This window comes from Mustela erminea, chromosome 17 (assembly GCF_009829155.1).
Source record: "Mustela erminea isolate mMusErm1 chromosome 17, mMusErm1.Pri, whole genome shotgun sequence".
Taxonomy (NCBI): Eukaryota; Metazoa; Chordata; class Mammalia; order Carnivora; family Mustelidae; genus Mustela; species Mustela erminea.
Window position 1 is genome coordinate 55,801,940 of NC_045630.1, and position 12,692 is coordinate 55,814,631.

Below are 12,692 nucleotides of genomic sequence, written 5' to 3' on the forward strand. Positions count from 1 at the left end.
ATGAACAGACACTTCTCCAAAAAAAGACAAAAAAAAAAAAATTGGCTAACAGACACATGAAAAAATGTTCAACATCATTAACTATCAGGGAAATTCAAATCAAAACCACACTGAGATACCACCTTACACCAGTTAGAATGGAAAAAATTGACAAGGCAAGAAACAAGAAATGTTGGCGAGGTTGTAGAGAAAGGGGAACCCTCTTACACTGTTGGTGGGAATGCAAGTTGGTATAGACACTCTGGAAAATAGTGTGGAGGTTCCTCAAAAAGTTAAAAATAGAGTTACCCTATAACCCAGCAATTACACTACAGGGTATTTACCAAATATACAGACGTAGTGAAAAGAGAATCACATGCACCCCAGTGTTCATAGCAGCAATGTGGACAATAGCCAAACTGTGGAAGGAGCCAAGATGCCCTTCAACAGACGAATGGATAAAGAAGATGTGGTTCATACATACAGTGGAATATTACTCAGCCATCAGAAAGGATGAATACCCAACATTGTCATCACCATGGATGGAACTGGAGGAGATTATGCTAAGTGAAATAAGTCAAGCGGAGAAAGACAATTATCATATTGTTTCACTTATTTGTGGAATACAAGGAATAGCGTGGAGGACATTAGGAGAAGGAAGGGAAAAATGAAGGGGGGTGGAAATCAGAGGATGAGATAACCATGAAAGACTATGGAATCCAGGAAGCAAACTGAGGGTTTTAGAGGGGAGGAGGTGGGAGGATGGGTTAGCCCAGTGATGGGTATTAAGGAGGGCATGTATTGCATGGGGCACTGGGAGTTATAAGCAAGCCATGAATCATGGAATAAATACTACATTAAAAAGTAATGATGTACTGTATAGTGACTAATGTATGATAATAAATTTTTTTAAAATTTATATTCACCAATTCATCATCCCTCTCCCATTTCCACTTTTTTAAAAATATATATTCATGTATCAAACAGAGAACTCACGTGAAGTCCTTGGGTGAAGCTTTCTAGAGAGCAGAGGCATTGATAGGGCCGGCTTGTTGTATCACACTGATCAGCATGACCATAGCACTGACATCTGTGAACAGGAACATCAGACAATTCCTAAGCCAACTCAACTCACTATGAATATATTTAAGGACCTGTGAATATATCCACTGTGTGGATCCAACAAGGAAGTCAAGTATGTTAATCAACACAAAATTCAGTTTCTCTTTTATCATATAGATGTTCATGAAGGTTGTTGACTAATCCTAAAGTATTGGATAAAGTGTTATCAATATCCAAACCATATTGTTCTGAGAAGGTAATTTTTAAGACTCCCTAGGAAAAGAGTTGAGGGTTGTTTCCACCTACAACAGTACATAGCAAACTTGCCAAGGCATTTACTGAAACTGTTAAAGACAGAATTGAAACTAGAAAGTTTAAAATAAACTGCAGGATGAAATTAACATATTTCAATTATTTGTTTTTCCCCCCAAAGTTAGATGGTGAATATTTAATAGTATTATTATTTATCTTATAGTATTACTAAACAAACAATTCTTATAGTTTGGTATTTTGGTCTGTTTCTGAAGATGTACTTTATTTACAGTGCATATCACTCTTCTAGCACAATTTGATTCTAAATATAACCTGTATGTGTCATTTCCATACCAGTGAGTATCTCCAGTTATCTGTGTTTTGATATATTGTGAGCCATGTTCTCAAATATGGTCAGATGTTTATAAATTATTTAGGGAATATTAGTTTTTCTTCCTAGGAAGACAAATATTCCCCATAAACTTGTGAACTATAAACTCAGAGAGATCAAGCCCTGTACTTACAAAGTGGCTGGTAAAACAGTTGTAACTTGAAATCTAGCTCCTGCTCTCTGATTTCCAGAACACTTGAAAATTATATTCCAGAAAAAAACTAGCAAAATATTTGGTAAATTATTTCTAAGCCCGATTCAGGGTATCATACCTTCTAAACGCAATTTTAGCTTTTGAAAATTGCTTCCATAACAGTGTGGTCTTATATACAGAAAAGAACTACATACAAATCTTTCCAAAAAATCTTAGAGTAGGAAACCATTTCAAAATTTGAAGTTTGGAATTTGGCTTGATCTAAATCTTAATGTATTTTTAAATAAGTATGACAAAAATCTGGTTGAAAACAAAACTCATAGAGAAAAGGACCCTGCCATCAAAGTATTGTAGTTAACATTACCTCCCAGTGATGGTGATTTCATTGACTGCATAGTATCTGTGTCTGAGGTTGATAGGAGTCTCAGTTGTATAGTACTGTCCATGAAAATGAAGTCTTATTTGTGTGGCTTTTACAAACTCTTGAAGAGATGGGGTATTATAAAAGTCATTGTAGCCAGGTCGATGATTTGGTCCAGGTGACAGAATGCTAAATGTGATGTTACCATGGGAATATGGAGTAAAACTGTTGGTGAAAAAAATTTGAAGCCATTAAAAGCTATTCATATTTTTAACAAAACATCATAACTTTGAGACATTACTACACAATATTTGTAACAGCTTAAATTCATCATTCTGGGAAACATACATATCTCAGATATTTCATGTGCAAATATAAAAGCATCACAGAAAAACATAGTAAAACATTTTCTAGAGGGCATAACAAAATTCTATTAATATAGATAACTTGCTAAAACAATTGAAAAATCAGATTATAAAGTCCAAATGAGACTATGAACAAAAGATACTGTCAAGTCTTTTAAGAGAACCCAATATTTTAATTAAGATTTTATTTATTTATTTTAGAGAGAGAGAGAGCAAGGGAGCAGGGAGAGGAGCAAACGGCTAGGCAGAGGGAGCAGGAAAGAATTCCAAGCAGACTCCATGCTGCGTGCAAAGCCCGATATGGGGCTTAATCTTACAACCCTGAGCTCATGACCTGAGCTGAAATCAAGAGTTTGGTTTCAAACTCTTGGTTTCAGCTCAGGTCATGAGCTGTTGTTCAACCGACTAAGCCACCCAGGCCCTCCCATGAGAATTTCAATGCAGTTTAAAACTCAAGTTGGGGGGAACTCTTCAAAGAATCTGCCTCAAGAAGGTTAGTGGTGGAGAGAAGTCTCTACCAGCCTCATGAGTTAGTCTACCTTTGCTTCTCATTAACCCAGTAGTCTATTAAAATGAACTCCTTCAAATATAATTATTTGTTAAATATTCATACGTGGAAAGCTGAAGACAGTTGACAGAATCAGGATTTTCCAATTTTCCATTATTTTCCATGCCAAAATCTCTGCAATTTCTAGCAAACAATTGCCAGTCCTCCCAATCTAGGTTGTCCTCCTTCTTCCTCTGAATCCTTATTGCTGTTGGTTGTGGACTAAGGAATTGAATGATAATATAAAACACCTGAAATGGATAAGTTAATCATTGTCTTTAAGTTTTAAATTTGACCCATCAGTATAAATCAAACGAGGGAATTGTTAGTTTCAAAAAATAATAGCTTACTTCCTCATAATGATAATTACCAAATATTTATTGGACAGCCAGAGACTTCATAGCCTTCTAGTAAAAGGAACACAATCTATAATTTCATATCCATCCTTTCCCAAGGATTCTATAAATTAAGTGCAAATTAAAATTAAGTTTGATAGAAAGACATGGAAAAAGAACCTTACTTATATGAGGTAATTGTTATATAAGTTCTTTTTAAGTAATTACTTAGAATAAGCACCTCATAGATATAAATACAATAAATATAAATAAGTAAAAAATAAATATAAAAATATAATAAAATATAAATAAAAAGAATTATTTTCAGTATTTCATATGATTTCATAAAATATCTAAAAAGTAAGCCCTACATATTTTCTTTCAGATATTTTTATTTTATACATTATTATATACTACTTTAGTGAAGGAATGTTCAATTGCCTGATTCACCTTGTAATAGATTGAATTGCATCTCCAAATAGATACGTTCAAGAACTAACTCCTGGTACCTGTGAATGTGACCTTTAGAAATAGGGTATTTGAAGATGTAATTAACTTAAGGACCTGAAGATGAAATCATCCTGGATGAAGCCTGGGCCTTACAACAGAAGAAGAAGAAAAAACTGACACACAGAGAGAAACAAGGAGGAAGGCCCGTGCAAATAGAGGCAGAGATGAGAGTTATGTGGCCATAAACCTAGAAACACCAGGAGTCACCAGACCCTGGAAGAAGCAGGGAAGGATTCTGCACTAGAGTCTCCGGAGGGAGAATACCCCTGCCCATACTTTCATTTTGTACTTCTGATCTTCAGAACTGTGAGTGAATAAATTTCTGTTGTTTTAAGCCATTAATTTAGGATGACTGGTTGTGGCCATTACAGGAAATTAATATACCCCATTATTTCAAATTACCTGATACTGTCCATTTTCCAAATCTATCGAAATAGTCACTCCTTGATGAAGCTGGGTAATATTTGTAAACACTTGTGAAACCCACGAAGTAACAATATCATTATCATTGACAAAAGAAAGAGGATGGGCTTCAGGATTGAGCCGTAACACCCTATCAGTGGTTGTCTCTTCTGCGTCGTTGGGAATGCAGTACCGCTGTCCCAAAGGATGGACCCTAGGGTGGCTGCCTGGGCAGCGGCAATGGGACTGGATATGCAATCTGAGCAGATCTCCAGAAAAAACTTCCAGAATCTCCCTGTGGGTGTAAGAAGCAGACTGTAAGGACAAATAGCTCAGCAGTAATAGAACTTCCAAGGGTTGTTACAAATGAATATCACTATTTTAATGCTTTGATTACTACCCATTTAATTTTAATTGTTTTCTAAACAGAACATAAGATCAAATTCATTCCTGGCCAAACAAACATACTCATAAAATGGATATTAGAAACAGTAAATTCTTTTTTTTTTTTTAAAGATTTTATTTATTTATTTAACAAAGAGATAGAGAGCACAAGCAAGCAGAGCAGCAGGCAGAGGGAGAGAGAGAAGCAGGCTCTCCGCTGAGCAGGAAGCCCAATGTGGGGCTCAATCCCAAGACCCCGGAACCATGGCATGAGCAGAAGGCAGCTGCTTAACCAACTGAGCCACACAGGTGCCCCAGAAACAGTAAATTCTTAAGTGTTAACTTTTTACATTGAGAAGCATGGGTAAGTCCTGGTCTGATTATTGAGACATTTATTTAAGTATCATCGTATTTTATTGCGCCTATTTGTGATGGGGGAAAAAAAAAAAGGTAACATTCATTTAGGTTGTTAAACTGACTTACCCCAAAAATGAATGATAATATATTGAAAATCCTAAGGGTTATAGATACTGTTTCCAATTCATCCATGGGAAAGAAATAAGAAAGCAAGTATCATTTTGTCTGCTGCTGTTTTAAGTAAAGGGACTGAGGCCAAGACCATTTGTCAGTGGTTTCCTGTGACTCATCAGTACAGATTTTGGCACCCTAAAGTGCTTCAATGGCTTTGGATCACCTGGCAGCTGCCAACAGTCAAAGAATAATGCCAATTCCAGGCAGACATATTTAATTTTTCCATTAAGGGCAATATAGCTGTTCTAGGTCAGAATTAGTTATTCTATTTATAGGCATTCTTTCCCATAATACCTTTCCACACATCTTAGGCAGGCCAACACCAACCAGTAACCCAGGTATAACTAGAGAGATGAGGCTTCTTCCTTCAGATTCCACTGGGGGGAATGGAATCGGGCAGTTTTTCCCATTCAGTAAATCACATGAAATCCTACCTTCTTCTTTAACTCTTATTGTTATTTCCCAATTGATACCAGGTTTTGAATGGGACAAAAAGTGACATCTTGGCTCCCAGGAAAAACTTTACTAGCCTCCCAGATTATTGCAACACTGCTCTCCAGAATTTTAGACACAGGTGATTCAAAGGTAGTGAGACTGCTTCCAGGAAATCTCCCTAATAATGGGTTCCAGTGTTACAGCACACTTTGTTCAGGTATCTCACGATTATATAGATTAGTAAAGAATGTTTATATTTCTAATGGACATAGCACTGACCATAGAAGCACCTCGGGAGCAACACTTCTCAAACTTAAAAGAGCTACTCCTGTCATTTGTAAATTCATAATACTAATCTATATCTTCCTTTAAGAAATATGAATAAACATCATTCTTTTTGATACTTAATAGAAATAAACAACATCATCTCATCTATACCACAATGTACTATCATATAACCAAATCATTACTTGAGAAAGAAACTTCAGAGGACATCTAAGCAGAATTTCACTTGAACTTTTCTGAAGAGAATGAAAATCTAGGTTTCTTTAAGAATCCCTAGGAAAGATTTCCCACCTATTCTTAAGATGAAATACTTGATTAACGCTAGTCCAAATGTATATAATTTTTGTTCACTGGAAATAGAAAAAAATATAAAAAATTACTCATTCTTTTTGTCTCTAATAGCTCAGTCTCTTGAGACTTTCCCATATATCAAAATAATCGTTTTTATTTTTCTAAATTCTCATTACTTATAAATTCAGCAAAGCAAGTTTAAAAGGGAGATAGAGCAGTTTCTTATGTATCAGAAACTACTTCATGTACCCCAAATTCTATAATACAACTTATTTAAAAAAATCTAGTTTCTTTAGAGAAAATCCTTTGTAAAGAATTTCATCAATTTCATATTATAAGGAATTACCCAATGGAGTAGCACTAGTGAATAGCAATCATAGGCTAAGCCAAAGTAAACATTATAAACATTAATTGGGTGATATTTGTCAAATGCTGTAAAGATGAAAATAATATAATCTTTTGCAACTCTTACTTAAGCACATTCAGGAATTATTCTTACACCTGTTGAGCTCTACAACACCACATTCACTTACCTGTTTGTAAGTGCCACTTGGTAAAATCGAAAATCTTGCATTCTTCCAACAAACTGCTCTAATCCTGCAGAAGACATATAATATACATAATATAAAAAGTCACAATTTTCCAAGCAGTGGCTGACAAACATTCAAGTGAAATTGCTTTAAAGCTATAAAATTTCCAATCATATTTATATCATAGCTTTTTCAAACTCCTAAAGGCCAATATATGATTTCCTTATTCCACATAATAATTAATAGTCATAATTACCACCACAGACATTGCAGAATTTAAGTCAAAGTGAATATTTGCCTAGCTTATTTACTGGCCTAACCTGTGGGTCAAATAAAAAATTTTTTAGTATTTCTTTTAATTGAGGTATAGTTGACAAACAATGTTACATTACTTTCAAGGGTACAACATAATTCGACAACTCTATATGTTATACAGTATTCACCACAAGTGTAGCTCCCATCTGTCACCATAAAATGCATTACAATACCATTGATTCTATTCCCTATGCTGTACTTTTCATCCCTGTGACTTATTCATTCCATAACTCTCCAAATCAAATTTCTCTCTAGTTTATAAACCTATAAATCTATCATGTTATCAGTGCTAAATTTGATTGTCATCTACTTTCAACTGCAATTTCCAGAGCATTTGCATTGCCAAGAGAAAGACTCCCACCTGTTCTGTCATTCCCCCTGCTCTGTCTCCAAGCTCCAGAGTATCACTTTGGGTCATCTCCAAACTTAGATTAATGCCTGGTCTAGAAAATCTCCAGGAAATGAAGATAAATTGAAAACCTCCTACTCATAAATTCTGAGTTATTCACATATATCAATGGCATTCTAGCTCAGTCTCAAATTCCATTATCTCCTGAGAATTCTTCTAAGACAAGCCAGATTCAAAGCCCACTCTTCATTGAATTAGGTGAACTTTCAATGTGTAGGTAGATATCAACCTTAAACCGCTTAATATTATTTTATTGACTCATTTAGCAAATATTTATTTAGGATTTAATAACAGATAAGCCCAAGAGAGTGGGAACAGAAAAACCTAAGAAAACTAATACCTCTAAGGTTTTTTTTCTTATATGCTTATAATAATGAGAAAAATTTTATTAAAATGGCAAAATCCTAGCTAGAGTTTGGATCATGGGAACACAAAAAAGGGATGTGGCAACCTTCCTGTACCAATTCAATAGTTAAGTGGTTTAGAGCAGTGGCCAACTTATCAAATAGTCATTTCCTCAAATGTGTTTGTTTTTAAGCTATACACCTTTTGTTTTTGTCTTGATGATAGACTTTTAAAGAATATTGGATTTATCCTTGCTGCAGCTTCTTGGTGGTGACATGGAAGAAACTAGGACAGGGTAAGGATATATCTGATGAATAAAACATACAGAGTAGAATTAGCACACTGAAGAGTCTGAGATGTTGATCTCAGAAGCAAGAGGATGAATGAGCAAAGAGGGTGACACTTGGCATAAAAAGATATGTGTCTGTGTAAATGTGTACATGCATGTGTGTGTGTGTCTGTGTGTGTGTGTGTGTGTGTGTGTATTTATGTTGAAGGATATTTAAGAAAGTAACCAAGAACATTTTATATATTCTTTCATAAGCATAGATATTTTCAATCAATATACTTTCAAAAAATATATATCTATAGGCTTTTGCTCTCCACCTCTCTATCTCAGGCTTTCACACACCCTAAAACCTGAGGTCCAAAGGAAAAAGATGGACTATGCAGCCTCCTGCTCTAACTTTTCTGTAAGGAAAGTTGCCCTATTCTATCTGTCCAGAAACAAGCAGCTGAAACAAATGCAAACTAATTACTACTTAAAGCAGTGTTATGAAGACAAAACAAAAAATACTATAAACCTTTGTAGAAATTTTTAAATTTCTAACACAGTTTGCTTTAAAATGTATAATTTAATATGTATAATTAAAAGAAATAAGAAATTGTGATAAAATATCCATTGGCGAATTGGCCATCTAGAAACCTTGATAAATTGACCTGGATCCACAATCTAAAGCTGAGCAAAGCAGGGAATGGCCTAAGGCAGGATAGGCCTTTCTTGGAGAAGGGGGGAAGATGGGAAGAACAGGTCTGAATACAGTTAAGTCATTGTGTGCTGTGCATTTTTTCTGGGGAATAGGGAGGACAAAGGAAATTACTCCAGTATGAATTTTCTTTCTGAGGTAATTTCTTTCTGCCATGTTGTCTTCCTAAATGAAGGAAGCCGGATTTACCTCTTATTTCTTTACCTTCACCTGTTAAATATTTTATCTCAAATAACCCAGAAAATACAGATAAATAAAAATAATTATTTGTAATTTTGAAAGGTCTAATACAACTGAAAGCAAAAATGATGAATGCTTTGATTTTGTCAAAGCCAGTATCATGACTAAATTTTCAAGGTGGTTATATTCTTTTATACATTAATCCATTCAACAAGTATTTATTGAGAACTTATTAAGTGCCACGCACTTTCATGGATTCCAAAGATATAGTAGTTAATGAAATAGGCACAAAACAAACAAAAAACTTCTTTTCATGGAGCTTGCATTCAAGCAGCTAGATGAACATAGTAAATGAGGAATTAATATAGTATCCTAGAACATGACAAATGCTATGAAAATTGGGAAAATTAGACCAGTTTGGAAATCATAGACTGGACTTTTAATTTGGATGTTATGTTCAAGAGAGGTTTCATTGAGTGTATTGATTCAATGTGGTATTGACAGGGGAATGGGAATAAATCATGCATATAACTAGGGGCAAAATATTCCAGACAGAAGTCAATGAGTGCACAGATCCCTAAGGCAATATGCTTGGCAAGTGAGAAGAACTGCAAGGAGCTAGCTTCCTGGAGCAGAATAATAGAGGGGAGGCTATTGGAAGATAAGGTCAGACAAGTAAATGCTGGGATAATGGGATTCCAATCATTTAAAGCCTTTCAAACATATTGTAAAGACTTTGATTTTTATTCTAAATGAAATAGGAAGTCACTCGAGGGTTTACAGTAGAGGAGTGACATGATCTCAGGTTTATTCAAAAGTGTTGAGAATAGAAGTAGTGAGAAGTAAAAGTAGTGAGACAAGTTAAGCTATTATAGTAATCCAAGTAAAAAATAATTGTACTCAGGCCAAGGTGTAGAAGTGGAGGTATACATTTCAATGTTGATAACTTAGAATTCACTTCCTATATTTTAATAATAGTTAAAGGGAAGCTCTGTTGCAGAGGAATAATGAAATATATTTTATCATCTATAAAATATAGGGACTTGTTTTATTATCTTTAAAAATCATTTTAGTTTTAAGTTTCGGAGTCTGAACATAGAACAATCACATCCTCTATTGCAGAAATTCATACTTGAAGAAATTTTCATAACAAGAAAGTTCGAAAAAGTTCTCTAAAGACCTAGCACTAATGTAAATCATCCATTCCATATAAGAGACTAATGATTTTGATTTATGGGGAATATATCATAAAATGTTTTAAGGATGCAGTCATAAAAATGGATTTTACTCATTTTTTGCTAGTTGTTAATTTGTTAACAATATACAATCATTGGAATAATTATTATATAAAAAGATTCTTCTTTGAAAAAATATTCATATGCAAAAATAGGTCTAAGTAATATAAATAAACCAAGGAAATAGATATGACTCATGCCAGAAATTTCTCATAGTTGTCTATTCAGAAAACAGATAATGACTGGAAAAAAGTCATATATCCCCATTACAACAGGTAGCACAGCAAAATTAGTTAAATGAGAAAACTGTGAGTAAATAATCTAATATATAAATCTGGGTAAACACAGGTTTTCAAAAAGCCTAAAATAAATGTCAAACAAATGGGAAAGGAAGAAATAAAACTGCCTCTATTCATGAACAACATGAGTGTCTACTTGGAGGATCCCAGTGAATCTACATAAAAGCTACAAGAAGTAATAAGAGAATTTAACAATTGTACATGACACAAGTTAAATATATGAAAATCAATTCAATTCTTATATATTAGTGATGAAACACTGAAAATACATTTTTTAAAGTACCTTTTATATTAGCCACAAAACATGAAGTTATAAATTAAAACATGGCAGTGTATACAGGAAAAAATATAAGACAATGATGAAAGAAATCACAGAATGTCATTAGGCAGAGTAAGAATAACTGACAATTCTCTCTGGCATAAAATCAATGAAAACACTACCAAAGAGTGCCAGATAAACGTCCCTGGAAATACATTAACCAAAGTTTTGGACAAAGCTGGGAGACTTTTTTTTTTTTTTTAATGTCTGATTATCACTAAGAATAACATGCTTCAGTGGCATTTTTACTTTCTCTATACCCATCCTCCTCTCTGCCATTCAGTGGTAACCTTGAAAATAAACATTCATACTAACAGTGAAAAGCAACAGCTTCACAGCTATAGGAGAAATCAGAATGAGACTAGAGTTCTTACAAAACCTCAAACTCAGGAAACTCACTAATTAATCTGTCTAGCTATATCTTAGAAAACCCCATGAGCAAGACCTGACATAATCAGAGCTTATCCAGTGGAAAGTGTTTTCTTTAGGGATGTTTGTGGAAAACAATCAGTGGCAACTGTTTAACATTGCAGTTGCCTGAGGCAGGGATAATAGATGGGGAAACAATGAACAAATCAAAAAGGTTAAATAGAAGAGCTGAAGTATGGAATGCTCATAGGGGGCTTTACAAAGCTCTTAAATATTACTGGAAATCTAGAAGCCCATGGACATACAAAGGGCTATATGCATGTCCAAGAGAGACCTGAAAAGGATCTAAACACTCACCTCTGCTTGACCTTCCAGTTCTGCACAAGCAGAGAATGTTACCTAAAGAAGACAGCTTACCCACTTATATGTTGGAGTCACACCACAACACAAATATAGAGCTTTCAGCAAAGAATGAAAAACTTACTTATTCTAGAAATTTAAGAAATTCTCTCTTCAATTACTTAGTTGAGCACTAAGTTAATTGTACAGAGATTTCAGTACCACATGTGACAACAATACAGACTTTATATAATTCACTCAGGAAAGTCACTATAATATTAGAATAATTGGATCCCAGAAGAAAAAGAAGGCGGGGGGGTGCAAAAAGCATAGTGGAGTAAATTACAGTGGAGAGCTTCCCTACTTTGGGGAAGAAAACAGGCATCAAAATCCCAAAAAGCACAGAGAACCTCCCTCAAAACCAACAAAAATAGGTCAACACTGTCATCTAATATTAAAACTTACAAGTCTCAGAGACAGAGAGAAAATCCTGAAAGCAGCTCAGGACAAGAGGTCTGTAACATATAATGGCAGAAATATTAGATTGGTAACAGACCTATCCACAGAGTCCTAACAGGCCAGAAAGGACTGGCGTGATATATTCAGAGCACTGAGCAAGAAAAAATATGCAGCCAAGAATACTATATCCATCTAGGCTATCACTGAAAATGAATGAGAAATAAAAAGTTTCAAGGACACACAAAAACTAAAAGAATTTGCAAACACCAAACCAGCATTACAGGAAATATTCAAAGGGGTACTCTAAACAAAGAAAGGGCCTAGAAGTAACAGACCAGAAAGAACAGGGACAGTCACCTCACAGGCAATTCAATGGCACTAAATTCATATCTTTTGATAATTACCCTTTCAATAGTTACCCTAAATGTAAATGGGCTAAATGCCCCAATCAAAAGACATAGGGTGCCATATTGGATTAAAAACAAACAAACAAACAGACAAACACAAAACACACAGGACTCTTTGATATGCTGTCTGCAAGAGACTCATTTTAGACCCAAAGTCACCTCCAGATTGAAAGTGAGAGTGTAGAAAACCACCTACCATGTTAATGGACATCAAAA

At 34.6% G+C, this 12,692-nt stretch overlaps 1 protein-coding gene across 1 annotated transcript in view; it reads right to left on the bottom strand.

Moving 5' to 3' along the window:
* The window catches only part of USH2A (usherin), a 681,041-nt gene that overhangs the window by 609,288 nt on the left and 59,061 nt on the right, over positions 1-12,692 (bottom strand). The window contains exons 4-8 of the mRNA XM_032319004.1: positions 6,818-6,881; positions 4,359-4,653; positions 3,178-3,362; positions 2,203-2,424; positions 976-1,069 (exon numbers count right to left, since the gene is read on the bottom strand). Of these exons, the coding sequence (XP_032174895.1) occupies positions 976-1,069; positions 2,203-2,424; positions 3,178-3,362; positions 4,359-4,653; positions 6,818-6,881 (860 nt within the window). The remainder of the gene's footprint in view (positions 1-975; positions 1,070-2,202; positions 2,425-3,177; positions 3,363-4,358; positions 4,654-6,817; positions 6,882-12,692) is intronic.